Here is a 27926-nt window from a genome sequence, read left to right as displayed (position 1 = left end):
CTCAGTCAAGTCCTTCTAGGGGAGCAGGGAGCTTAGACCCCAGCCCTGGGGTTCCCTGCGTTCCTCCACCCAGCCCCAAACTGAAAACTAAACCCCCCCAACAGGCTCTCTCCTGCAGCCTCTGTTCACATCCTGGGCAGAGGTGTTACCTCCCCCTCCCGCTCCTGGCTCAGGTGACAGGCTCTCAGGTCTTCCATCCCCAGGGCACATTCCCAGGTCAACACTCCCCTCTCCCTGCTGGGTCACATCGTCACACCAGGGAAGGGCCAGTGGTGAACTCTGTGCAGGGACAGGGAAGGACCCGGCGCCACGGTGATTCCTAGCACCTGGAAAATGAAACAGCTAAGGATTAATGGCTGCGTTACCTGGGCCTGGTAACGGTGCAGAGTGGGGCCCAGGGTTGTCTCTCTCAGGGTGAATGTCTGTCTGCCTGCAGGCAGCAGGGCCATGAAGTGGTGAGCTGCACCTCCAATGAGCTGCGAGGCAGGAGCCGCACGGGCCAGTCCCGGGGGGGTCAGGGCCTCTGCGTCAGGGAGACCAGGTTATTAAACGGGAGATTTATCACCTGTCTCCCCAGTGCACCTGGCGGAACAGAGCAGGAGACTCTGCAGGAGCAGCCAGCACCACGGCTGTAAATCCGCCCGCTGCCGCGCCTTATCATATGTCTGCTGCAACGCCACCCCCAGTGCCAAGGGCCTGCTGGCCCCACCCCCGCCTCTTCCCTGCCCATGCCCTAGGTGCCATCGGGGGCTGCGATGGGGCCTTGCCAGGCTTTCTGCATGGCAAAGGGGGAGCCACAGGCCCTGCCTGGTGGCGGGAGGGGTGCTTTGTTGCTTTGGTCCCCAAGATGCCTAGCCCAGGTCTGGTGGGCACCCTGAATACGGAGCATGCTGCCAGCCAGATCTCGCCCTTCTTGCCCAGCTCTTCCCTCCATGCTGCCAGCACGGCTGCCTTTGGTGTGCAGGGTCTGGCTGGGGAGACCAGAGCAAGGGTGACAAACCCGGACACTATTTTTCGCGGGGTGTGTATGGGTGTGTAGTGGCATATATAAGATGAAGCCCCTGGTGTTGGGGCGGGGGCAATAACATTGGGACGGCTGCTCCCCTCATTCTCCCTGGGGCCGGGAGGCTCTCGGTGCTGGCGGGGGCTGGGGACGCAGGAGGTTGCCAGGTCCAGGGCCGTGGCTCTGACAGACCCTGGTTCTTCCCTGTGCTACTGATCCATGGGTGCTGCTGCTGCTCATCTGCACTGTGCTGTGGTGAGCAGGGCGGGCTGATGGGGGCGGCACGGCCAGAGCAGGGCAGGGCCAGAGCAGGGCACGGCCAGCCTGACAGAGCAGGGCCAGAGCAGGGCACGGCCAGAGCAGGGCATGGCCAGCCTGACAGGGCAGGGCCAGAGCAGGGCAGGGCCAGAGCAGGGCATGGCCAGCAGCACCCAGCTGCAGGGGCCAACCGGGCCCTGTGAGCGTCCAGCTGCCACCCCGAGCAGTGCACACCTCATGCCATGCTGATGTTCCTGCGTTGTTCTCCTGGGGGCGGGGATCTGCCTGTAGCCCTGGGGGCCTGAGATGTGTGTGAACAGCACGTAACCCACAGGAAACAGCCGCATCTCACATGAGCACACAGTGACACGCGCACACACCCTGACACAGTGACACATACACACTCACACAGTGACACGCGCACCCTGACACAGTGACACACACACACTGACACACGCGTAGTGACACGCACGCTGACACAGTGACATGCGCACACACCCTGACACAGTGACACACACACACTCACACAGTGACACGCGCACCCTGACACAGTGACACACACACACTGACACACGCGGTGACACGCACGCTGACAGTGACACACACACACTGACACACACGTAGTGACACGCACACTGACACAGTGACACGCGCACACACCCTGACACAGTGACACACACACACTCACACAGTGACACGCGCACCCTGACACAGTGACACACGCACACTGACACGCATAGTGACACGCACGCTGACAGTGACACACACACACTGACACACGCGTAGTGACATGCACGCTGACAGTGACACACACACACTCACACAGTGACACGCACGCTGACACAGTGACACACACACACTCACACAGTGACACGCGCACCCTGACACAGTGACACGCGCACACTGACACAGTGACACGCGCGCACACTGACAAGGACGGTGACACACGCACACTGACACACGCAGTGACACGCATGCTGACAGTGACACACACACACTGACACACGCACAGTGACACGCACGTTGACAGTGACACACACACTGACACGCGTAGTGACACGCACGCTGACAGTGACACACACACACTGACACACGCGTAGTGACACGCACGCTGACACAGTGACACGCGCACACACCCTGACACAGTGACACACACACACTCACACAGTGACACACGCACCCTGACACAGTGACACGCGCACACTGACACACGCGTAGTGACACGCACGCTGACAGTGACACACACACACTGACACACGCATAGTGACACACACGCTGACACAGTGACACATGCACACTCACACACGCAGTGACACGCACGCTGACACTGACACACACACACTGACACAGTGACACGCGCACACACTGACAAGGACGGTGACACACACGCACACTGACACACGCGTAGTGACATGCACGCTGACAGTGACACACACGCACACTGACACATGCAGTGACACGCACGCTGACACAGTGACACACACACACTCACACAGTGACACGCGCACCCTGACACAGTGACACGCGCGCACACTGACAAGGACGGTGACACACACGCACACTGACACACGCGTAGTGACACGCACGCTGACAGTGACACACACACTCACACAGTGACACGCACACCCTGACACAGTGACACACGCACACTGACACAGTGACACGCGCACACACTGACAAGGACGGTGACACACGCACACTGACACACGCAGTGACACGCACGCTGACAGTGACACACACACACTGACACACGCACCGTGACACGCTGACAGTGACACACGCACACTGACACATGCCCAGTGACACGCACGCAGTCACTGAGACTGGGGGCAGAGTCTGACTCTCACCTAGACTCAGAGCAAACCCTTCCTGACAGGCTAGATGCCACCGTGTGTGCCATAGAGCGCAGCGTAACCTGCAGCCCAAGCCCTGTTCCCCTCCCCCATTGTCTGCTGCTCTTAATGGTTGCATCTTGTGAAATGAGACTGCAAACTCTGCCGGGGGGGACTGCTCTCAGCCGTGTGCAGCACCCGGTACACCCTGTGAGGCAGCAGTGTGCCATGAATAGCCATTACGGCCCCCCCGCCCACCGGCCCCGATGCTGAGCAGGGCCTCAGGTGCTGCCACAACACAAAGCATCCTTAGTGACAATTGTTCCTTCTCCTGGTTCCTGAGCCCCTCACCCGGGTTTCAGATCCAGCAGATGCAGAGCGAGTGGGGGCTGTGAAGTTGCTTGTTGTGCTGAGATGGTTTATAGGCAGTACATGGAGAAACAAGAAAATTAGATATACAGAGTGTACAATTGTTAACCTGTGCAACTCACTGCTACAAGATCTTCCTGAGGTCAAGAGCTCTGTAGGGATTTTAAAAGGTGGAACATTTGTATAAACAGTGTGGACAGTAATATAAAATAGGATAGGAGGTGTCTGGGCTCCTGCTGCAGTGGGAGGTGAACCCCAGATGGCCCAGGCAGGGAGAGAGACCCAGGCAGCTCCTTGCACAGCTATGCATGAGGATGACCCTCAAAGCTCGTGGGACAGGCCCGCAGTGAGGTGGTTACACAGAGTGAGGCTTGGCTCTGCCTGGTCCCCCGGGCGGATGTGAGGGCTGAACCATAGACTCATGACACCTGGGGGTTCCTGGCCCAGGGGGATTCCAGGGGGCAGGTGTCTCGGAGGGGCAGAGAATTGCAGGAAGTTGTGCCTGTGGTCAGCTGAACCGCAGGTAGGGCTCAGGATCGGGCAGAGCACTGTGGCTTCTGGCTGGCCCTGGGGGCTTGTCACGGGGGCTGTCCTTGTCACGGGGGCTGTCACGTCCTTGTCACGGGGGGCTGTGGGGACGGTGCACAGGTGCAAGGAAGAGGTGCTTTGCTTGTGATGGTTGAGGGGGCTGGTTATTCTGTGGCTTGACTCCAGCATCCTGCCTCTGCCAGGACAATGAGCTCCCATCCCTGCTGTCTGCCAGGGCCCGGTTCTTTGGTGCAGACCCCTCACCCCGTGGCACGACTTTCGGCACAGACCCCTCCCCCAGGGCAGAGCCCCTTGGCACCCATCCTTCCCCCTGGGGCAGGACCCCATGGCACAGACCCCTCCCCTTGGAACATGGCCCCTTGGTGCAGACCCCTCCCCCGGGACAGAGCCCGTCAGCGCAGACCCCTCCCCTGTGGCATGACCCTTGGTGCAGACCCCTCCCCTGTGGCAGGCCCCTTGGCACAGACCCCTCCCCTTGGAACATGGCCCCTTGGTGCAGACCCCTCCCCCTGGGGCAGATCCCCTCGGCGCAGACCCCTCCCGCTGGGTATGGCCGTCCCTGCTTAGAATTTTACCCGAAGGCACAGCTCCAGCTCCCCCCACCCAAGCTGTTCTGATGCGCATTACAGGGCTTTGTGTGGCCTCAGGTTTACATACCCCAAGCACTCCCCCCCCCCAGACGCTAGGCCTCAGCCTGCCCAACTCCCTGAGATTCCCTCTCTGACCTGCACCCCCACCCCCGGATTATGGGACCCTTCCCCAGCCCAGGGGTGTGACTCCACTTTGCACATCCAAGGGTTTGAGTCATTTTAACCAAACCCAGCTCCCCTGCCATGGCCCCCTCCCGCTACACCATGGACCACTCCCCACTCTCTGTGTCATAGACTTCCCCCCCTTCCTCCTGCGCCATGGACCCCCACTCTCTGCTGTGACGCCCCCATGCTGCAGGATGAGCCCCACCCCGTGGGGCTCTCTCCATTGCGGAATAGGGGGAGCACAGCGGCTGGCAAGACCCCAGCGAGCTGCTGGCAAATCCGAGCCCCTGACAGGGAGCGCTAATCAGGGGATTAGGGATTAACAATCTCTCACGTGCTCACGCCCCCTCCCCCAGCTGGTGATGCAGGAAAATCCCTTTCACTGCTGAGCTGCACGATCCGTGACCTCCTCATCCCTGGAAGCCAAACTGCTGTGGCTCAGGGTCAGATGCCTGGCAGAGCTCGCTGGTCTGCCTGTCCCGCTCCTGTGCCCAGCCTGTCTGTGTGTCTGTCTGCCTGAGGCCTGGAGCCGCCCAGGGTGCTGGCTCTGGGGAAATGGATTGAGTCTGGGGGTGCCCATCCCAGCTGCCTGCCACAGCCCTGCTCTGAGGCAGGGGCATCGCCCCGGGTGCCAGGCACAGGCTTGGCCGACTCTGGGGCAAAGCGCTGGAGCTTCTCCTGCTCTCCCGCTGCCAGTCGGAGCTCCCTGCTCCTGGGGAGAGGGGGCAGGGGGTGAAGCCTTCTCTCAGCCGCCCAGCCAGAGGGGTGGGGCACAGAGAGGGTCAGGGTGTTTGTCACATCCTGAGCCTCTGGCAACCAGGGCCTCGCAGAGCAGCTCTTCCCCCTCTGCTCGCTTGGAGGCTCTGCCCTTCCTCCTGGCCACCCCAGGCATCTCTGCTGGGCTGGGCTTTCTGACACTCACCCCTGGGCTGGGCAGTGAGCCCCTCAGAGCTGTGCTTAGCTTCCCAGGGAGGGGAGCAGCAGTGAGTGCAGGAGGGCAGGGCACTGCGCCAGGGGATCACTCCATGCTGTGACCATGGCATACAGGCCCGCGGCCACAGGTCAGTACCACGGCTGGGAACAAGCTTCAGGACTCCCTGGCCTGTGCTCGGCCCATGGGGCCTTGCCACGTTTCTACCTGGGACAGCACCTGCCCCCAGAGAATGCTGGGGTGCCAACCTGCCCCTCAGCCCTTGCCCCACACCCTGGCACCTCCAGCTCCTCCTGCCCCCTCTCTCCGGGACACTGGGGCCTCAGGATTCCCAGGGGTTTATCCTCCGGGCAGGGGCCTTCTCCCCTTGCAGCTGCTGCCTTGGCTCTGAAGGGGCTGGGGAGGTTCTGCCTGGCAGGAGGCTGAGTCTAGTGGCCGTGAGGTGGCAGCTCCTGGGGCCAAGCAAAGGGGACTCCCAAGGGCCTCTCACCATTCAGGAAATGAAATGTGACTTCGCAAAGCAGCCGGCAAATTCCCCAGGAGACGCCAGCTCCAGAGCTGCTCCTTCTCCTTAACGAACCCGAAAAGGCTGCTAGGAATATGCGGAGAAATGGGGGCGGGTGTGGGCCCTGCCGTGGGCTGGGCAGGGAGATGCTGAGTGCCTGAGAAGAGCTGACACTGCACCCAGCCACGTGGCACCTGGGCTGTCGGCATGGTCCATGTGGGTCCAGACCAGCATGCAAAGCACCTGGCAGCAGAGGGGTGAAGGGCTGGTGAGAGCAGGGCAGGGTCTGCAGTGCTGGGAACACAGATGTGGGAGCCCATAGCGCCTCCCAGACATGGAGCAGTTCAGTCCTGTGGGAGGAGCCTGATCCCCCATCACAGGTGGGGAAACCAAGGCACAGAGGCTGAAGCAGCTGGCCAAGGGCCATGCTGGGCCTGCTGGAATCCAGCTCCTCTGAGCCCAGGGGTGTGCTTGACCCACTGGACCCTGCTTCCTCCTTAGCAACTCCTGACCTGCCCGTGGGGAAGGGGGTGGGCCCTGGGCTGGAGTTAGCAGCTTGCAGAGCCCCAGCAATGGCTCTTCCATGAGTGCCCAAAGCCTGGGAAGTCCTGTCCCCACTGCGAAGGGGGCTGGGCACACACGCTTGCCAGAGACAGAACAGGCTGCTGCAGCCGGCAAGCCATGGGCCTGGCAACGCCTGGTGCTCTGCTGAGAGGCAGCACTCCCAGGGCACCCTGCAGCAGCAGACTGGGGGGCACGCTGAGGCTGGGGGAGATCCTGCTGAGTGGGCTGGCCAGGGGAGGTCAGGACCTGTGAGCTCTGCAAGGCGAGAGCCAAGAGCCAGCGGAGCAGCTGGCCACACACCAAGAGAAAGTAAACAATTAATTACAGCCGCCAAGGAGTAACTGCTGCCTGTGGCCCGATCAGGAGACTTGGCAGCTGCAGAGCTCCCGTCCCTGGGATCTGCCTGGATTCAGTGGGTCTGAGCCTCCTTCCCCCTCCGCGAAACTCCCAGAGGCTGAGGGTGGAGCAAGGAGGAGCTCAGTGGATCTGCACAGAGCAGGTGGCCCAGTCCCCCACACCTCCGGGGGCAGGTCACGAGGCAAGGTGTGGCTGTGGGAGCCTTTCCCCAGGCCCTGGGTTGAGCTGGGGGAGCACCAGTGGGGAGGGGGTGAGGGCTGGCTCTATGGGAATGCTCTGCAGCTAAGGGCAGGGGTTCCCACTGGGCTCCTTGTGGTGCAGCCAACTTCCGTGTATCCTGTGCAGGGCCAAGGGTGAGACTTTGGGGGCTGCTCGAGGTGAATCGCTGCCCCCTGCTCACAGTGTGAGGGAGTCTGGTCTGTGCCAGACCAGCACCCCACTCACAAGCCCTGCTCCCTCCCTCTGCAGGCCAGCGAGTTTCACACCCCATCCCCATCTTCTGCTGCACCCCCACAATGCACACCCATCCACTGCTATGTGGGGCAGGGCCCCTCAGTCACCGGCTTCCCCTGGGCTCAGGGGCTCCTTGGTGCAGGCACTCGGCCATAGCAGAGCTGGAGCTGCAGATTCAGTCTCCACTTGAGGTCTCTGGGCTTTGTCAGTGGCCAAGGGTCCAAGCCTGCATGAGCCACAGGGCTGGGCTGGCTCCATGGGCGTCAACCGTCACCTCTGACCTCCCGCCCTGACACGTTGGATGCCGACAGCCTGCCTTACAGAACTCTGCAATGGGGTGTGCACTAACCAGCGAGGCCTGGCTTCCTGAGAGCCCCACTGGGGCTCGGGGAAATATGGAGCAGATGGCAGGACCCAGGGGCACTGTCCTTCCTGGGTAGGTTGCGGCAATGGGCATGGCACAATCAGCCCATCTCCATGGCCTCCCCAGGGCCCATCTGGGCCCCTCTCTGCAGCGATCAGGGAGCCCCAGCAGGCCATTGACTTGGCACAGCCCCTCAGGCTCTCTGGGTGCCCGCCCCGGAGGGGCACTGACCAGCCAGGGGTCTGGCACTGGCCCTCAGAGAGAGGCCTCTGGGACCCGCAAGCTGGACGAGGCTGACCTGGCATCCCTGTCCTCTGGGCACTCCCACCTCGCCCCCTGCCTAGACCCGCGCAGGCACCGCGGCTGGCCGCAGCCCCAGAGCTGTCTGGCTGAGGCTGGGGCCAGGGCCGGGAGCGAGGGTCCTGCTGCAAGGGCAGCCCAGGGAGCCGGTGTCTTGAACCCCTGGCTCCCCTCTCTGCCCTCCGCCGTGCGGCAGAGCCCGCTCACAGCCTCCCCCCGCGCTGAGCCCCTCTACCCCAGCCCTGCCCCTCGCCCCGGGGCCTGCCCCACACCGCCAGCCCCGCGATCCGCCTCGGTCCCTGGGGCGACCTGTGCTCGGGGGGCTGCAGCCCGGCTCCTCCACAGCGCAGCCCCCCGGGCCCGGGGCTCGCCGCTGCCGCAGTCCGAGCGGGGGGCTGCGGCGCTGCACGCGGCCGGGCCGGGGGAGCTGCGGTCCCCGGAACGCCCCGGCCCCCCCGCTCGAGGCCGAGCGGCTGCCAAACTCCCCCCCCGCCCCGCCCCGCCCGGCAGGAGCCGCCGGAGCGCGCGCCGGAGCGAGCGAGCGAGTCTGTGCGCCGAGGCCCCCGCACTGCGTCCTCCCCCCACACCGGCGGAGGCGCGGAGCCGGCGGCTGGGTGCAGCGCGCTCCGGCCCGCGTGCAGCAGCAGGGACCGGGCAGCCGGCGCCATGCTCAACAGCCTGGCGGAGGGCGAGGACGGCGAGGGGGGGGCGGCCCAAGGTAGGGGCGGCACTGGGGGGTCGCGGCCGGGGCGCGGGTCCCCGGGGGCAGCGAGCCCAGCCCGGCCGGTGCTGCGGAGCCCGGGGCAGCCCTGCGCCCCGTGCCGGCATGTGGCCGCGCCGGGCCAGGGCGCCGGAATGCGCCGGGCGCGGGGCTGGCGGCCGGGGCGGTGCGGTGCGGTGCGGAGCGGGGCGGGCGGCAAACGGCGCTTCTCGCCCCGCAGCCGGCAGGTGCCCGGGGACCCGCAGCCCGGAAAGCGGCAGAGCTTCGGCGGGGGGGCGGGCTGCTGCCGCCCTCGCCTGCCGGGGGCGGGGGCCGGGGGCGGCGGCGCGGGGGGGTCTTGCGGCAGGGTGCAGCTGGACGCTCCCGCCAGCTCCTGCCGTTGGCCCGGGGGCCCTGCCGGGCATCCCCCAGCCCGGCGCTGGGCTCGGCGGGGGCTTCGCCGCCTTTGGTTTGTGGGTGCGCGTCCGCCTGGCCGCGCCCCAGCTCCCCCCGCAGCTGCGCCCCCGCCAGCCCCTTGCGCGGGGCCTGTCCAAGGTGCTGAAGTCCCGTTCCCGGTTCTCGTGCCGGGGACGCTCCGCTCCAGCGCGAGCCCGGCTCTGGGGCGCTGCAGCCCCTGCGGTTTGGCGTGTGACTCGCCCCTGCTTTGCAGCCGCAGAGCTCGAGCCTCGGGCTCGCTGCCCCTGCCCGCCCGTACCGTGCGCTGCACACTCACTGCGGTGGGGCAGAGCAGGGCAGGTGCGCAGGGTTGGGAGCCCCCTGCAGACCCGGGGCACAGCGCCATCGGGGACCCCGCGGTCGGGGGCCGGGCGGACCTCGGTTCGCTTTCAGTGGCTGCAGCTGGACGCGCCGCATTGGCCCGTCCGCTCCCTTGGGCTCCCCGAGGGGCCAGCTCAGCTGCTGGGACTCCCGGGCCCTGCAGGGACTTGCGCAGCTTCCAGCCGCCAGCAGAGCTCGGGCCGAGCCCGCGTTACGTCCTGCAGGTGTCTGTGTGTGTAAACCCCACCGCTGGGTAAAGCCAGACAGGGGCCTGACCGGCCCACCCCGCGCAGGGCCAGCACTGGACCCCCCCCATCGCCCCTCTGAGCCCGCACAGCCCCGGGAGCAGCCCGCAGGGGCAGGCGCTGCAGAAATCTCTGGCTGCCTGCAGCGAAGTTTGGGAGGGGGAGTTTTGGCGCGGGGGGGGGCCCTTCTTCCCGGGGAGCCCAGCCCGTGGGGCGGGGGTGGCTCACGCCTGCCCCTTCCCTTGGCTGCCCCAGAGCCCTCCCTGCCCTGGAGCCGTTCCGCTCTGCACTCTCCTTGGGACCGAAGCTGTGCCCAGGGGCACCTGGCCCCTCTGCCCAGTGGGGCCGGCTCTGCTTCGCCAGGGCCAGCCGCCGCTGCAAGCGAACCCTGGACGGGGAGCGCAGGGTCCCTGGAGCCCGGTGCCTAGGAGCAGAGGGTCAGTCGGAGGTGGGTTTCAGGATCCCCCCAGCCAGGCCCTGGTCCCGGGGACAGAGCTCACTGGAGAGCCCCAGTTTGGGGAGTGGGCACCTGCTCCGTGCTCCCTGGATCCTGCGTTTCTCGGGGGGGGGGCTCCAGCTCCGGCCCTGCGGGAGCCGTCTTTGCCTCAGGGCCAGCACCCTGCTCTGGAGTTCCACTTCCTGGCCCCAGGGACCCTGAGGCCAGCGCTGGGGCCAGTCTGGCTCGCAGCTCTCTTCTGTGGCCTGTCCCCGGGCAGGTGCGGGCCAGCCCAGGCCAGGGCTCCCGAGCCGCAGCGAGGCGCCCCAAGGCAGCATGGCCCAGCCCGTTCACTCCAGGCCACCACAGAAGTGTCCAGGCTGCGCTCGCACCTGGCTCGAGCCAGTGCCCGGCCTGGCCTGGGAGAGCCCGGCGGATGCTAGGGGGTGTCTGCCCTGTGGGTGCAGTCTGGGAATCGGTTTAACTGCAGCCGGCCAAGCATCTGGGCTGCAATCCGGAGCTGGCCCTGGTTTGGGGGGACGGAGCGGGTGGTCTGACATGGGTCAGGTAATGAGACTGGAACCGAAGACCCCACTCCACGTGGCCGGGGGTGGCAGCAGCTCTGGTGGAATGGAGGGGCCCAGCTGACCCCTTAGGGGCCCTGCCCCTCAGCAAAGCCTGCACTCCCCTGGGGACCCGCCCGCATCCCCCAGGCTGACACTCCCCTGTGTGCTTGGAGCCAGCCCAGGGGCCAGAGCTTATGCAGCGTCGCAAAAGGCGGATGGGGGAGGGGGCTCCAAGCAAGAGCCCCCCAACTTCTGTAGGGTCTGTGTAAAGAAAGGGAAATGGGAAGGGTTGGGGCCCCAGCATTCTCCTGGGGGGCCTCTGCCCCGGCTACTCTGCCTTGCTGGTTCCTGGCTGGGTCATGGGATGGCAAAGCCCAGCTTCCACGGGGCCAGTGAGGGGCCAAGCAGGGTGGGGGGGCCCAGTCCTGAACAAACTTGATCCTTTCTGATGTGTCAGTGGGTGTGCAGAGGCTCAGCCAAGATTGGGCCCCATTGGGGATCCCAGTCAATGATGGGCATCCCATGGCCCTGCTGCCTGCCTTGCCCTGCCAGGATTGGGATGCCACAAAGTCCCTTTAAAACCTCCCTGCATGGCACAGACATGACCCGCATCAGATAATGGGGGCTGTCAGGAGGTGGGGGAGAGGGAGGGAGCTAGCTGGGGAGGGGAGGGTCTTGCTATGCTGGGCCGGTGAAGTGCATGGGGATGCGACTCTCTCCGAGTACCCAGTAGCCTAGAGAGCCCCTCAAGGAGCCAGGAGAGCCCAGGCAAGGCTGCTTGTAAGGCAGGGGCATTGGCGGCTCTTGGCTGGAAACCCACCTGTGCCCTCAGCCTGCCTGGCCAGGAGCTGCTGTCTGGCATCTTGTGCCCCCTTGGAAAGGGTAATCAGCTCCTGTCTGTGGCCAGGCTGTTCCACATCTGCAGAGCACCTGCCCTGCTGCTGCAGGCTCACGGGGAGGCCTCAAGGCTGGGAACAGTCCATTGCCTCAGAAAACAGGCCCTGCTCCCTCGAGGGGAAAGGCCCTGGGCCCCATTCCCCTCCCCGCAGCCAGCCAGTCCCCTGCCCTGCGCCTGGATGGGAGCCAGTGTCTCCTACAGGGGAAAGCACCTGTGTCCAATTCATGTGCACTTCCGGCTGCGCTTCCCTACACCATCAGTCCGTGGGAAGGGGGAGAGTCCCCCCTGTTCAGCCAGCTGAGCTCAGCCAGCTCCTGGACCTTCAGGGGCTGCTGGGGGCAGGGGGCAGTTGGGCAAGAGGCAGGTAAATACAGGGGATTAAATGGAGAAGCAGCAGGTTGTTGGCAAGCGATGGGGGTGGAGAGGGTGCAAGGGTGTCTCTGCTCATGGTCAAGGGGGAGATGCAGCTGGGATGCTTGTTATGGTGTGTCTCCACTGGGGTGGGGTGTGGGAGGGGCTGTCCTGGGCACTGGGGGGGCACCTTGCTGATGAGTACAGGTGTGCGGCCTCAGTCGGGGTTGGGCCCCAGGCAGGCATAGCCCTGCCTGTGGAGCTCACACGGGAATTACCCAGAGTGAGTGGGATGGGGCTGCACATGCCCAGGTGCCAGATGCCCGCACCCTCCAGCCTGGCCATGTGCTCAGCTGGTTCCATGCTGGCGTCATGGGGGGCTGAAGGAAGGAGATCAGGGGAAAGGGCCTTGTCAGGGAAGTGGGGGAGGCTGAGCATATCTGGTGGGACCTGGCTCCCAGATCACACTTGATGCAGGCTGGCCCAGCCCCCCTGCCCAGAGCTGGGCGCATTTTCTGGAGAAGGCTGGGCTGACCACAGGGCTCTGGGGAGGCGTGGTGTGGGTACAGCAGATGGGGCTGTGCAGGGAGATTTCCCGTTCTATAAATAGCCCCATTCCAGCGTCCAGGCCAGGCCTGAGGAGTGGCTCACTGTTAACCAGACTCCAGGCACCGTCACAATACAGGGGCACACAGCCTGGGTCTTGCATACCCCGGGCCTGCCCTCCTGTCCTGACTGCAGGCCGGAGGAGTCCGTGCTGCACCTGGTGGAACCCCCATGGGCCCTCCAGACAGCCGCCCCTCATTGTTCAGACCTGGCCTCAGCTTCTTGGAGCGGCTGGCTGGCAGCTGTGGGTCTCTGCCACTGATCTATGCAGCGTCCTGCAGCCCCTCCAGGTGCTCTTTGGGCACAAGGAAGTGGGGGAGTGCCAGGGAAGGACATGCTGACCCCACCGTGAGTGAAGGCAGCTTCTTCGGCCTGGCCCCCCATCCCTGGGGTTCAGGGATCTGCTCTGGTCAGTGAGCCCCTCAGGGGTCTGGCTCTGGGCTCCCCCTTCCATGTAACGTGTTCAGTGGGCAGTGACGTTTCCAGCCCAATTTAAGATGGAACGAAAAGCTGTTAGGAGGGCAAATTGCCGTCCGCCTTGGCCCTGCTTCGACCCAGGTAGCGCCCGCTGCTGTGGAGTGGCAGAGACAGTCACGGCGCCTCAGTGCTGCCCTGCGCAGGTCAGGGAGCCCCACAGGAGCCCCTGCCAGGTGCGGGGGGGGGGGATGCTGCAGCTCATGCACCCTCCCCTGTAGCTGGGCATGCAGGGAGCTTGGGGCGCGTGTTCTGTGCTCTGCCCTCCCCAGCCGGCGGTTCTCCCTGCACTGAGAGGGGATTAGCCGATACCCGCGCTGGGGCTGTTGTTTCTCTGCCAGTAATCCAGCCGCGAGCCCTGCCAAGCGCCAGAGCAAATTAAACGGCCGATTCAGGTTGAGTGTTCCCAGGGGAGGGAGGGAAGCTTAGAGCAGGGAATCGAAGCCTGCGCTTGCTCCTCCGGCTCTTCATTTCGGGGCCACCACCGCAGCAGGGACAGCCCAGCCCTGTGCCCCTGCCCAGCTGTGCTCACTGCTGCAGCTGCCATGGGGGTCCGACCCCACTCTCCCCTGAGCCGCTCATGTGAAGCTCCCAGCACCATGGAGCCCTGAGGGGTTCGTGCCTGGAGCTTCCCAAGCTGCTGACCCCCTTTCTCCCCCCAGGTTTTGTGTCTCAGGCTTGGGCTGGGCCGAGCTCTGGGCTAGTGGCACCTGCAGGTGGGTGAGTGTGGGGTCGCTGCCAGCTGGGTTCTGAGCCCAGCAGCCCTCGCGCCGGAGAAGTCAGAGGATCGCAGTCATGGCCGCAGTGCCCTGTGTCACTGCATCCATGGGGAGACGCTCGTGGCTCAGGCCCGTCAAGTGGACAGGGGCCTCGCTGGGGTCAGGACGCTCCAGTGTGAGCTGGAGCTGGAGCATGAGCAGAGGGACCGAGCTGGGAGCTGAGGGCACGGGGTTGGGCTGATCCGAGCTGGGCTGCGGTGCCTGGTTTGGCTGCGGTGCCCGCACAGCCCACAAACGGTGTGACGAGCTGCCGGGAAGAGGCTGCACCAGCCCCTCTGCGGCAAAATGGTCTCCAGCAGGAGCCGGGAGCCCATCCATCATCTGGGACCCCGGCAGCCTGCGGTGCTTAACTCCTTCCAGCCCTAGAGGGCTTGGCACTGCCTGGGCTGGGGGGCAGCGTGCATGCATCTCGGGGGTGGGCTGAACATGGCCTGTACTGCCCCAGCCAGACTCCCAGCCCTCAGCCCGGGCTCCTGATTGCCCTCATGGGGAAGCTGCTTTCCCGCCTGCCTTCCCCACTGCTGGCAGCATGACTGATGGTCACTGGCACAAGCAGCCAGAGCCCAGGAGCTTCTCCAGGCCGCGGCCAAGGGCTTGTCAGAGGCCGGTGTGAGTGTGCCGGATGGTCTGTGTGTGCAAATAGCATGCTGGTGCCAGCTGGGGGCAGCCCCGTGCACAGAGAACCCCCAGCGCACCCCTTCGCAGGGCCTGGGGTGTGGACCGACTCCTGAGCTGGGATGGCTCGAGCCGGCGAGAGCAGCCTGGGGCTGCTGGGGCTGTGAGCTCTGGCACCTCCGGCCCTGAGCAACGAATGGACACAGTGGCTGGCGGAGGGCCCAGCAGGCCCTCCCATGGGACCCACATGGGGGCACCATGCTGTGCAAGGAGAGAGGAGAGACTCAGACCTCTCGGCAGCATGCGCCCCACCCCCAGAGTCCTGCTCCATTTACTACTCTCTCTGTCCCCTACCCCATGCAGCTCCCGCGCCTTGCGCTGTCATTGTCCCACAGCTGGCCCTAGGGAGCCACCCCCCCCCGGGGCTCTGAGAGACTGTGAAGCCCCCGCCAGGCTCCACAGGCAGTCCAAGCTGTGGGAGGCGGGGCTGGCAGGGCCAGTGCATGAGGACACCTTGACTGGGGCACTCAGGGGGGCATTACATTGGCACAGTCCCATGTGGGCCTCCTCTGGCCTGAGACGGCTCCCTCCCTGCGCTGCCCCTTCACTCAGGTCTCTGTTTCCCATTTATCCGGTTTGCCAGTGAGCGAGAGGGGCTGGCTGGGGAATGGAGCAGCAGGCAAGTTCCTAGGGAGCCCCCCGAGCCCCAGCCACATCCCCGGGACAAACAGGAGGTGTCAGCAGGGCCCATCCTACCCAGTGAGGATGGGGAGAGCGAAACTAGCTATTCCCCGGGGACTCCTACCTGGCCCTGGCCAGCCCTAAGACACTGCCCTGGGCAGCACCTGTGACCCGCCCAGCTCCCTCCCTCCAAGTCTGCACAAGGCTTCTTGCCTTGCGGGCGCGACAGCCTCTCCCCTCCGGGCCTGGCCCTGCACCCAGCAGGGAGCACGTGGGGAGGGTCCTGCACAGAGCTGGCCCTTAGCTCAGGCTGTGTCTGCATCTTTCCCGCACACCAGGGCACCGCGCACATGCCAGGCTGTCCCTGGGCTGCGGCTCGACATGTAGGGCCCATGACTGCGAGTGTCTGGGCACAGGAGATTCCCGGCATCGCTCTCACGTGATGGCCAGAGGAGACAGTTCCTGCGCTGACCCATGGTGCTGCCTGGCATTTCCCTGGGCCAGAGCCATGTGGGGTGGAGGAGACGAGGCCTGCAGGATCTGCCTGGGTCTGGATTAGCTTGAGCCATTCCCATGAGCTCAGGGACACCCCACCTGCCCCCCTGGTTAGCCTGGCTGCGCCAAGGCTTTGGGGCTGGCTTTTACCAGCCCACGGTGTTCAGTGCCCATCGCTGCCCATGGGATGTAGGGAGATGTCAGCCATGCAAGGGCCAAAATGGGAATGCAGTGGGGAGGTGCTGTCTGAGGGAGATGTGGGGTGGTAGGTGTTGGTGTGTGTGCGGGTAGGATGTGGGGCTAGGTGCTGGCATGTGGGGTGTGGGGGGGTATGATGTGGGGCTAGGTGCTGGTGGGGGGGTACGATGTGGGGCTAGGTGCTGGGTGGGTAAGATGTGGGGCTAGGTGCTGGCAGGAGGCATACGATGTGGGGTAGGTGCTGGCGGGGGGTACGATGTGGGGTAGGTGCTGGCGGGGGGTACGATGTGGGGCTAGGTGCTGGCCTGTGGGGTTTCAGTGACACACCAGACAGCAGCAGCTGGCTGGCCCCACAGGCTCTGTGTGGGAAGATTGGGATGACTGCGGGTGGGGTGCAGGGAGCTCCTGGGTGGAGACTGCGTGGGGAGGTGCAGAGCCCCCCGAGGGGTGTCTGTGGCCCCCGAGGCCCCTCCGGTGCGCGGCAGGAGCCAGGGGGCCCACGGGCCAGGCCAGCGCAATCGTTAAGTAAGAGCCGGGGCTGCCGGGTCCACCGCTCACTCCTGCTCTCCGTTGCCATGGAAACCAGCCCAGCTCTGCCCTGGCCTCTGCTCTCGGCGCGGGCTCTGCCCCGCCGGAGCCCCCTGCTCCCCTGGCCTCGCCTCTCCGCAGCCTGGGGCTGAAGGTAACAGCAATGTGGCGGGGCGGTGGGCTGGGATCCTGCCATCGCTGGCTCTGGGGTGCTGTGGGGCACCTGGAGACACTTGTGTTCCCCAGGCGCCGGGGCTGGAGGACTGCGCCCCACCTGCGCCCCATTCCCCTCCACAGAGAGGGGCTGCGGCTACCCGCCATCCCCCTGGGGTGGCCATGGGAACAGGGCAATGCAGCCTGGGGCACTCGCATGGCATCTGTGATCTCCCCAGGTAGGTTGTCTCCTTCTCCAAGCCTCTGGGGAGAGATTAGTCATGTAATCGATACACAGCATCCATCTCCGCACCCCCCACCCCGGCCCAGCTCTCTGGCTGGCGCTCGCTGACCAAGACAAGGAGTTCTTGGGTTCCAGGTCTGGCTCCATCTGGCCGGTGCAGAGCGGGGGTTCTGGGGAGGGGAGCTCATTGCTAACATGCCGCCCTGCGGTGCCACCAGGGGCTGGCTGCTCTCTTCCTACTGGCTCACTGGGGTGAGGACTCTGAATGACTGGCCCTGTTGGCATCGCAGGGATTGAGTTGTGGGGCTTGCTCTCCCTTCCCAGACCTGGTACGTGCTACTCCCCCTGGGCTTGTGGGGATTCGCTGGACATTTTCAGCCTCATTTCTGCTTGTTTGTTTGTTTGTGGCGTGATCGTGTGACTTCAGTCCCTGCACCATTCGCTAAGGGGAGAAAGCCGCAGCCACTGCCCCTGCAGCGAGGCTTCCTCCAGGGAAGAGGGGCCAGCGTCGCTAGCCATTTCTCCAGAGTATGCAGCATAGTGCCTTGTGCAGGGGGTGGGTACCGGTACCAGCATTGTTCTCTGGGTTTCCACTTCTGGTGGCTGGAAGTCCACAGAGGAGCTGATCCCGTTGCACACCTCATTCCCTGGTGGGTTGCATTCAGGAGATAGCAGGTAGGACTGTGGCCTGCCTCTGCCCGCTGGGGCTGCTGTGTGTGTCTTTCTCTTCCTTCCTTCACCCACGCTCCCCTCTTGCTCTGCCAGTGTCTGCAAGCCAGTGCAGACACAGCCAGGCCAATTTATTTCCTCCTACTCCTGCCCCTGGGCCTCCTCCCACCGCACCCCTTGCATGGACTGCCCTCCCTAGAGCTCCCCTCTGTCTCCTCAGTCACACCTCTCCCAAAGCCACAGTGCCCATGAGGAGGGAATTTCTCTGACAGGGTAACAAGCCTTGGGGGTTGGGGGGGCAGTAGATGTCACATATCTCAACTTTAGTAAGGCTTTTGTTATCATCTCACGACCTTCTCAGAAACAAACTAGGGAAATATAGCTCAGATGGAGCTACTGTAAGGTGGGTGCACAACTGGTTGGAAAAACATACTCAGAGGGTAGTTATCAATGGTTCACAATCAAACTGGAAGGGCATATCGAGTGGTGTCCCACAGAGATCTGTCCTGGGTCTGGTTCTAGTCAGTGTCTTTATAAATGATTTGACTAATGGCATAGAGAGTACACTTATAAAGTTCGTGAGTGACACCAAGCTGGGAGGGGTCACGAGCACGTTGGAGGGCAGGATCAGAATTCAGAATGATTTTGGCAACCTGGAGAAATGGTCTGAAATAAATAGGATGAAATTCAATAAGGACAAAAGCAAAGTACTCCATTTGGGAAGGAACAATCAATTGCACAAATACAGAATGGGAAAGGACTGCCTAGGAAGGAATACTGCAGAAAAGGATCTGAGGGTTATAGTGGATCACAAACTAAATATGAGTTACAAATATAAAAATTTGTAACACTGTTGCAAAAAAAGTGAACATCATTCTGAGCTGTATTAGCAGGAGTGTTGTAAGCGAGACACGAGAAGTAATTCTTCTGCTCTACTCAACACTGATAAGGCCTCAGCTGGAGTATTGTGTCCAGTTCTGGGCACCAGACTTCAGGAAAGATGTGGGCAAATTGGAGAAAGTCCAGAGGAGAGCAACAAAAATGATTAAAGGTCTAGAAAACATGACCTATGAGGGAAGATTGAAAAAATTGGGTTTGTTTAGTCTGGAGAAGAGACGACTGAGGGGGGGACATGATAACAGTCTTCAAGTACCTCGAAGATTGTTATAAAGAGGAGGGTGATAAATTGTTCTCCTTATCCACTAAGGGCAGGACAAGAAGCAATGGGCTTATATGGCAGCAGGGGCGGTTTAGTTGGACTTTAGGAAACACTTCCTAGCTGTCAGGGTGGTTAAGTGCTGGAACAAATTGCCCAGGGAGGTTGTGGAATCCCCGTCACTGGAGGTGTTTAAGAGCAGGTTAGACAAACCCCTGTCAGGGATGGTCTAGAATAGATCAGTGTTTCTCAACCTGGGGGAGGGGTCACAGGACAAGTTTAGGGGGGTCACCAGGGCTGGCATTAGGGAGTGGCAAGCAGGGCAATTGCCCAGGGGCCCCACATCACAGGGGGGCCTCTAGCTGTAGTCCGAGCCCTGGTGCCCAGGGCTGAAGCATGTAACTTAGCTTTGCAGGGCCCCCTGTGGCACGGGGCTCTGGGCAGTTGCCCTGCTTGCCATCCCTAACGCGGGCTCTAAGTATTATTCATCATTTACTGAATGATATTTAAGGAAGCGGGTCACAAAGGGGGTCACCAGCACAGAAAGGTTGAGAACCACTGTTCTAGATAATGTGTAGCCCTGCCTTGGTGCAGGGGACTGGGCTAGTGACCTCTCAGGTCCCTTCCAACCCTGTGTTTCTATATGAAACAACCCTTCTGCCCCAGAAAGGCATCATGGCAGGATCTCCCCCTGCAGCCTCCAGTGTCCCTTCCCTCACCCTCCTCTCCAGGCCTCAAGGTTCTGACTCAGCTGAAGCCCCTTGGGGCTCAGCCATGGGAATCTAACAGATTGCCTCTGGGCCCCTGCCTAGGACAGCTGCAGTGCACAGTGCCTGGCAGCATTGTCCATAGGCAGATTCCTGTTTGTCTCTTTCTTGTCCCAGTCAGCAGCACTCGCGGGGTGGAGGGTGAGGGCAGGCTGCGCATCCTCTTCCGGTGTCTGTCCTGCATCGGTCTGAGCTGTTTGCTGCTTCTTAGCAGCATCACTGCGGCTGGAAGGAGGAAATTGGCAACCTTGTTTTCAGAGATTCACTCATTAGTAATGGGGCGGGTGATTCCAGTGTGGCTGCTTGGGCTGTTTCTGAATAGAGATGTAGCTAAACACAGAGCCGCTGGAGCCTGTGTGAGTGTGATGGGCACATACACTTCGTTCGGCCAAGGGTCCTAGGTGATATGCAGTTTATCGCATTTTTGTACGTCCCCCCAGAGCTCTGGATAGTACACTTTTAAGAAAGTTGAGCTGGATGGGTGTGCATGTGTCCATGTGCATGCCTGCATGTGGCTATTATATAATGCGCATTCTCTACAATATTTGTAAACGAAAAGTGAGCTACAACCAAGCAATCTGGCTGCACTCTGACAGATTCCTTCGTACAAAAGGATAGTACATAAAAAGCTATACAGACCACCTGTGTTCTTCACACTAGTGTATGGTGCTGAGTGAAACTGTCACTACAACCTAGGATTTGTGAGTGTGAGGTGAGGTGAGGAGTAACCAGAGGTTAGACTAACACGTATGTGGCGGTTCAGCTGGGATTACGGTAGGCAGGTAAGATTGCTGGTGTCTGATGCTCTGACTTGGTTTTTCTGTCACTCTGGGACAGGTTGGGCTCTCAAGTCAGGCACTGAAGTGGCAGTGGGCTGATTTGCAGGCCCACAGTTTCCTTTGACAGGTGTGACAAGCTGGGGTGGGCAGGGTGCAGGCCTGGGACTCCAGAGACCTGGGGGTTCAGTCCCTGACTCTGCCACAGGCTCCCTGAGTGGCCTTAAGCATGCCACCTTGGCCCAGAACCTCCAAGCGATTTAAGTGCCTAGCACCCATTGAGATCTGTGCCCAAGCTCCTCTCTGTAAAATGGGGGTGATGCTGTCCCCCAGGGGTGTGTGCAGAGCTGCAGCTTGTGTGGGGCTCGGTACCGCAGGGCTGGGCTGTAGGCTGGCTGTGCTCAGAGTCCTTGAGCTGCTGGCTGGGTTAGGAGCTGAGGCCAGATCCTCAGCCACTGTCACTTTACACCCGGTGAAGATCTGTACCAGGCTTTGCCTTGCTGCGGTGTATGACGCTCTAACCCCCCTGCAGTAACTAGGCAAACAGCGCTCCTGCACCAATGCTGTGGACAGCAGGTAGTTTGCCCCGCCAAGCACTTCGGCCTTGGGGTGCCACGCCTGGGGAAGACGGACCACAGACGATGAATCACTACCTCAGGCAGGCACGGCAGCTGAGCCAGGAGTTAGAGGCTGGTTGCCATGTTTGCCGAGGCTGCAGTTCTCTGGTGGTTGTGATTGACACACGTGGTGCGCGGCCTGTTTTCTGCTGTTGCAGGGCAGCAAGGGGTCTTGGGCTCCCTTTGCCCGTCTCCCTCTCGCTGCCCAAGCATCCTTTGCTCTGGGAACATGACGTGTGGTTTGGAATTGCTTGCTTCTGTCCATTGCGAATAACGTCACCAACAGGCTGTACCTCCTCTGGGGAGGGTGCGGACAGGGTGTCACGGCCCCACAGGGTTGGTGTATGGCCCCATCTTCGGAGCGGTCTAGGACGAACCCCTCTGGTGTGCCCTAGGCCTCTCATTCTTCCTCCAGGGTAGGCCGTGCAGCTACACACAACCTCTGGGCTTGCAGCCCCCGGGAGCTCCGTCAGCAAGTCCCTGAGGGAGACGCGTACGGACGTCCCTCGCCCAGCATGGGCAGTGACGCTCACACAGCGCTGTCCCACAGTCGGGTTTATTCGCTAGCTGGCACAGGGCCCAGGCAGGCCTTAGGGTAGCACAGAGAACTGAAGGGTAAAGCACAGTCCAGTCTGGTTAGCCCAGCGCCCAGCCAAGCTGTAGGAACCCCTTGGTTCAAGCTCCGTCTGTCTCCTCCTTGGTCAGACCCGGGTGAGAGCCCCAGCTCGGTCCAGCAGCCAGCTCTCCTCCCCCACCTCTCCCATCCTCTGCTCTGGAGCTGGGGACCGTTGTTCAGCTCCCTAGGAGAGGTGGGGAAGGCCACAGCCCTCTGGTTGCTAGGTGTCCATGTCCTGGCGACTGGATTCGCCATGGTCTTCTCAGCCACTCCGCTGATATCGAGACCTCGACCCAGACTAGGGACACCCACATACCTCAGCCTGTCCTGAGAGCAAACAGTTCTTTTGCGTCACTGGGTAACAGTGCAGCACATAGGGGAAACTGAGGCACACATAGGCTTCATAACAATATTACAAAATACTCCCACTTGTGTCACGGAGTGTGGGGGAGTCCAGGCCCTGCACCCCTCTTCCTGGGATTCACTGAGACTCTCAGCCAGCCAGTAAAACAGAAGGTTTATTGGACAACAGGAACACAGTCCAAAACAGAGCTTGTGGGTACACCCAGGACCCCTCAGTCAAGTCCTTCTGGGGGAGCAGGGAGCTTAGACCCCAGCCCTGGGGTTCCCTGTATTCCTCCACCCAGCCCCAAACTGAAACTAAACCCCCCCAGCAGGTTCCCTTCTGCAGCCTCCATCCACATTCCTGGGCAGAGGTGTTACCTCCCCCTCCCGCTCCTGGCTCAGGTGACAGGCTCTCAGGTCTCCCATCCCCAGGGCATATTCCCAGGTCAGCACTCCCCCCTCCCTGCTGCGTCACATCATCACATCTTGGTCACCCAGGCTCCTTGCAGGCTGTGGCGTGCAGCAGACTCGGGGCACTGCAGTCCCGTGACACCAGTAAGCGAGGCCGCTTGTGTTGTGACAGCGTGTTCTCTGCCCCTCTGCACTCTGGACAGCTGAGCCCCATGTGGCGCAGCTACATAATGGGCTGGGACTCAGCCCAGGGCATAGACGGGCGTCCTGGGCCCTGCGCAGCATCCTGGGGGTCAGTGGGCTTCTCTCCCACACAGCAGGGAGCATTGCTGGGACTTGCCGAGCGCTGGGGCCCTGGGCTGGGTAATGGCAGCAGCATGTCCCCTCTGTCAGGGCGCTGGGTGTGTTTGAACCAAAGCTCGGCAGAACAGGAGCTTCCTCTCCTCCTCCTCTCACTCCCTGGGGGCTGCCCAGCTCTTGGCCATGGCATGGGGCTGGCAGGGATATGGAGGCTGTCTAGACCTTGCTGGGCCTGTTTGTTAGCACTGGTAGTTCTCCTGTGACAGGAGCTGACAGAGCCCTGTGTGGCTGGGCAGCATTGGTTTCATTAAACTGCAACCTGTGGTTCCATGTCCCAGGCAGACCCTTCCCGTGGCTGAGAGCACGTGGGCCCACCCCAGGCCCTGCCACTGCCAGGGGAGCTGTGCTCGGCCTCCGATCGGCTCTGCAGCCGCTGAGTGAGTTTCTCCTGGGGCGCGAGGAACCCCACAGGGGACAGGCTGCACTTGGCATGTTCCTCGGCATGGGCATGTGCTAAAACCTACTGGATGCAGCCAAAGCACCGAAGCCAGGTGGCTACTGTTCCTCCCCTGGGGAGCAAGGAGTTCCCTCTGGAGAGACCTGGGAATCGCAGAGCGGTCTGAAAATTCTGCCCCTTGCCCAGTCACGGAGTGTCGGGGAGTCAGGGCCCTGCACCCCTCTTCCTGGGAATCACTGTGACTCTCAGCCAGCCAGTAAAACGGAAGGTTTATTGGACAATAGGAACACAGTCCAAAACAGAGCTTGTGGGTACAACCAGGACTCCTCAGTTAAGTCCTTCTGGGGAGCAGGGAGTTTAGACTCCAGCCTTGGGGTTCCCCTGCTTTCCACCACCCAGCACAAAACTGAAACCAAAACCCCTCCAGCAGGCTCTCTCCTGCAGCCTTTGTCCAGTTTCCCGGGCAAAGGTGTCACCTGGGCCCAACCCTCTCCCAGCTCAGGTGACAGGCTCAGGTCTCCTCACTCCAGTGGATTCACCCCCTGCTCTCCCATCCCCTGTGCAGACAGTCCCAGCAGAACTAGACGCCATTCCCCGGTCAGTCCACCCCACTCCCTGCTGTGTCACACCCAGTTCCTTGGCTCTGTCAGGCCCTGACCTGAACCCAGCCATCGAGAGCAGAGCTGTGCCAGGCTGTCAGCGGGTTCCCAGCGCCACAGGCCGCGCTGTCCCTGTCCATGGACTCGCTCTGCCTGTCCCATGGGGTGCTTTGTGCACAGCTGGTGTCGGGGTTCCCCCTGAGCAGTCCCTGTCTCCCTGCCCCTGAGAGACCCCCAGGAGCTCCAGCCTTCCCCTGAAGCGGGCGCAGACAGCTCTGTCCCAAGCGGGCTGCGTAGGCGAGTGAGTTGCTCTCATTGGATTCCAGCTGCCAATGTCCCCGGGGTCTGGGTGGATCTCGGCCAATTCCCAGGCCTGCTTCGGTGGGCTCCCCCGCGGGCGCTCAGGGTGGGGCTGGCACGCAGGAGCTCACTGGGGCAGCTGCTCTGTGGTTGGGCTCGCAGCAGTTCTTGGGGCTGCTCAGTCCCACCCCCCTTTGCTGCTCCCTGGTTGTGCCCGTGCTCCTCAAAACACACTACTCCCCTTGCACCTGTCCCAGCTGCAGCTCTCCCACCCTGAGTTCTTTCCGCGGCTCTGCACTTTTCATTACTGCTACGTCTGGCTCTTGGTCCTTCAGAGCGAGGTCGTCTGTGCTGCAGACAGCCAGGCCTCTGCCAGAGAACCTGTGAGCATCACCCTGCTCCAGCTGGACCTGGTGCCCCCAACAGGTCCCCTCGCTACACTGCTCAGCCCATTCCCACGCGGCCCCCAAAAGATCCTTCTCAGCCTCCAGACCTGCTGCTCTCCCCTCACAGAGCTACAGACGGAGCAGGTCTCCCTGGCAGCTGGCGGCCCCATTGCTCTGCAGTGCTTCCCATGTGGGCTGGACCCCAGGGGCCACTCAACAATTCTTTAGTTCTGCGTTGCCTTCAGGGGCAGCCAGCCTGGGCCCAATCCCAGAGGCAGCTCTGGCTCCCAGGAGAGGGCCCCCGCACATGGGCAGAATAGGCCGTGGCTCTGTCGTGGCTGGGTCTGGCCTGGGGGAGCGCCGGGCCAGGGTCTGTTCCCATCATGGGTGCACACGACTCACTTCAACTGATGTCTGTGCTCTTTGGCTGCAGTCCCATGACCCTGAAGCTTGGGTGGGTGCCGAGCCTGGGTGGGGATGGGGCACAGAGTGCAGAGGCTGGTGCATGCGCTGTCCCTCTGTGGGGCCTGGGTACTTGGGCTGTCGGGGGAGCGCCCTGAGGCCGCTGCTCTGGCAACCTCCCCTCTGCTCAGGCTGCGGGGCTGCTGGCTCTCCACATATGGGGGACACGGTGGGGCCTGGGCCAAGGCTCTGCATAGTTAGCCCACTCTCCTGGCAGACCAGCCCTGCTCCATCTGACTGCCCCCTGCCCAGTTGCCAGGCCGGGCTGCCCCAGTGCCCTCTTACTCACCCACCTGTGCACTGGAGCCAGGATTTTGCCTCTTTTCTCAGCACTCACTGCCCACAGAGCAAACCGGCAGAGATGCCTTAAGTACATTAGGGACTGTACACCAGGGGTCTGGAAATCCCCTTGCACAGGGGCTGGGAATCCCAGTGCTGGTGCCGGGGCACGGATCCCCTTGCATGGGGGTGGGAAACCCAGTGCTGGTGCCGGGGCGTGGATCCCCTTCCATGGGGGCTGGGAGCATGACTCCCTCTGCTGGGGCTCAGGGCACAGAGCCTGCTGCTCTGAGTCTAATACCCACCAGGCCTCCCTCCCGGGCGGCTGCCCAGTGACTTTAAGCAGTGGTGCTGGGGGGCTCAGGCTCCGGCAGGAGCAGCAAGGGGTGCAGCTTGGGAGTGCTGGCCATAAATCCCAGTAGTGTCTAGGCAGGGGACTCTGGTGGAGAAGGCCAGGCTGTCCAGGGACACTGGCTGCTTTCCCTGGCTCTGTTCCCTGCAGTCGAGGCATGGCTGGGTGTCAGGAGCAGTCACTCTCCCCCCAGTCCCAGCAGTGCCCGTGTACCCCTACCTGGGCACTGATGGCCCGGGTCAGTGGTCTGAGCCAGCCCTGGATGGTGCATTTGGAAGAGATTCGGCCTCTCACTCACGTGTTCCTGAGAATCCCAGCTCTCCTTGGCATCAGGGCTGTGGATCCCCGATGACTCCTGGCAGATGGGGCCATGCTGGGCTTGGGGCCCTGCTTTCAGCTTCTCACCATGCTCCCAGGGGGTGGCTGGGGTGACTGGAGCTCTGTGCAGCCGATGCTGGGTGGGAGCAGTACTAGCAGGGTGGGTGAGCCGGCGAGCTGGCATGGTGTGGGCTGCTGGCTGGGAGAGGGGGTGACTGGCCCAAGCCCTGATCTCTGTGAGTCTCTGCAGGTGATGGCAACCCCAAGGAGAGCAGCCCCTTCATCAACAGCACAGACCTGGAGAAGGGCAAGGAGTATGACGGGAAGAACATGGCCCTCTTCGAGGTAGGGCACCTGTCACGGAGTCCCCGGGCGATGCTCTGGAACTGCTCCCCATGAAGCCAGTCAGGACTCTGGGGAAGTCTCCTCTCTGGGAGCAGCCTGTCTGCAGGACACACAGCTCACATGGCTTCCCCCTTCCTGGGTCTGACCTCGGAGCATTCAGCATCCTCTGCCCCTCCGTGCGCTTCCCCCAGCGAGTCCACCCAGGCGGGGTCTTGGGGAAGCCAGAGGGTCCTGCCCCCCAACTTCACAGACAGATGTGACTCTCAGCCAGCCAGGAAAACAGAGGTTTATTAGACGACAGGAACATGGTCTAACACAAAGCTTGTAGGTGCAGAGAACCAGACCCCTCAGCTGGGTCCATTTTGGGGGCAGTGAGCCAGACAACTGCGTCTGCACTTCACGCCATGTCTCCAGCCAGCCCCCAACTGAAACTCCCTCCAGCCCCTCCTCCTCTGGGCTTTGTCCCTTTCCCGGGCCAGGAGGGCACCTGATTCCTTTGATCTCCAACCCTTTAGCTCTCACCTTGCAGGGGGGAAGGGCCCAGGCCATCAGTTGCCAGGAAACAGGGTGTCGGCCATTCTCTGTGTCCAGACCCCTGCACACACCTGCTCCCTAGGGCTCTGCAATGATCATACACCCTTACCCCACCACCTAGATACTTAAGAACTGCCTAGGGGAAACTGAGGCACCCCCACACTATTCAGAGGAAACATTAAGAACAGTCCCGCTTCGTCACAGCACCGAGCAGAGGGACCGCAGGGGGGGGCAGCGTGGAGGGAGGGCGCAGCTGGCTCAGGACAGGTCTCGCCCTCACCTGTCACTGCCCCTAACAGGAAGAGATGGACACCAGCCCCATGGTCTCGTCCCTGCTGAGTGGCCTCGTGAACTACACCAACCTGCCACAGGGCAGCCGAGAGCATGAGGAGGCGGAGAACAACGACGGGGCCAAAAAGAAACCTGTACAGGTGAGGGGTTTGGCACCGGGCTCCAGCGCTGGCTGCCATGGGGGGGTCTGGGGGGGTTCTCTGAGGCTGCTGGTGGGGTGGGGTCTGGGGGGGTTCTCCGGGGCTGCTGGCTGGGGGGGCACTGGGTACGGTTCTCTGAGGCTGCTGGTGGGGTGGGGTCTGGGGGGGTTCTCGGGGCTGCTGGTGGGGGGGCGTGGGGGGTTCTCTGGGGCTGCTGGTGGGGGAATCTGGGGGGGCACTGGGGTGGGGTTCTCTGGGGCTGCTGGTGGGGGGATCTGGGGGGGCACTGCGGTGGGGTTCTCTGGGGCTGCTGGTGGGGGGAATCTGGGGGGGCACTGCGGTGGGGTTCTCTGGGGCTGCTGGTAGGGGGATCTGGGGGGGCACTGCGGTGGGGTTCTCTGGGGCTGCTGGTGGGGGGATCTGGGGTGGGGTTCTCTGGGGCTGCTGGTGAGCGGATCGGGGGGGGCACTGCGGTGGGGTTCTCTGGGGCTGCTCTCAGGGGCCGTTGGGCCATGGGTTCTCTCCCAAGGGGTTTGCCCCTTCACGTCGGTGCTAAGCCATGGCACAGTCACACAGACATGGCCAAGGGAGCGGGCAAGCGAGTGGGATTAGCCCTCTCCCTGCAGGATTCACAGGCTTTGCATTGAGTCCCTGGGCGGACAGTGAGGCTTCCCGCCCAGGGGCTAGGGGCTCAGCAGCTTCCGCTTGCTCGGATCTGGAGGCTCCTGGTTTCAATTTGCATTTTCTGGCCTGAGTGAGGTTCTCTGCAGCTGTGGGAGTTCAGGAATTCCCACGCTCTCACTTCCTGCTCCCTGGGGCT

At 62.6% G+C, this 27926-nt stretch overlaps 1 protein-coding gene and 1 long non-coding RNA gene across 4 annotated transcripts in view; one reads left to right on the top strand and one right to left on the bottom strand.

Moving 5' to 3' along the window:
• The window catches only part of LOC142068781 (uncharacterized), a 96034-nt gene extending 69684 nt beyond the window's left edge, over positions 1–26350 (bottom strand). Inside the window, exon 1 of the long non-coding RNA XR_012664652.1 lies at positions 26151–26350. This is a non-coding gene — a long non-coding RNA (uncharacterized LOC142068781). The remainder of the gene's footprint in view (positions 1–26150) is intronic.
• Positions 1–27926, top strand: part of SLC12A5 (solute carrier family 12 member 5) — a 121441-nt gene that overhangs the window by 34638 nt on the left and 58877 nt on the right. For 2 of the 3 annotated variants that reach the window (XM_048820235.2, XM_048820234.2), the window contains exons 2-3: positions 26047–26141; positions 26975–27106. In XM_048820235.2, coding sequence (XP_048676192.1) covers positions 26047–26141; positions 26975–27106 — 227 coding nt within the window. Of the gene's footprint in view, positions 1–8796; positions 8959–26046; positions 26142–26974; positions 27107–27926 lie in introns of those variants that run through there. The other variant, XM_048820236.2, reaches the window with a different exon arrangement.

The sequence above is a fragment of the Caretta caretta genome, chromosome 13 (genome assembly GCF_965140235.1).
Source record: "Caretta caretta isolate rCarCar2 chromosome 13, rCarCar1.hap1, whole genome shotgun sequence".
Lineage (NCBI taxonomy): Eukaryota > Metazoa > Chordata > Testudines > Cheloniidae > Caretta > Caretta caretta.
The sequence above is the reverse complement of the archived record's forward strand: the minus strand, read 5'-3'. Positions and strand labels throughout refer to the sequence as shown.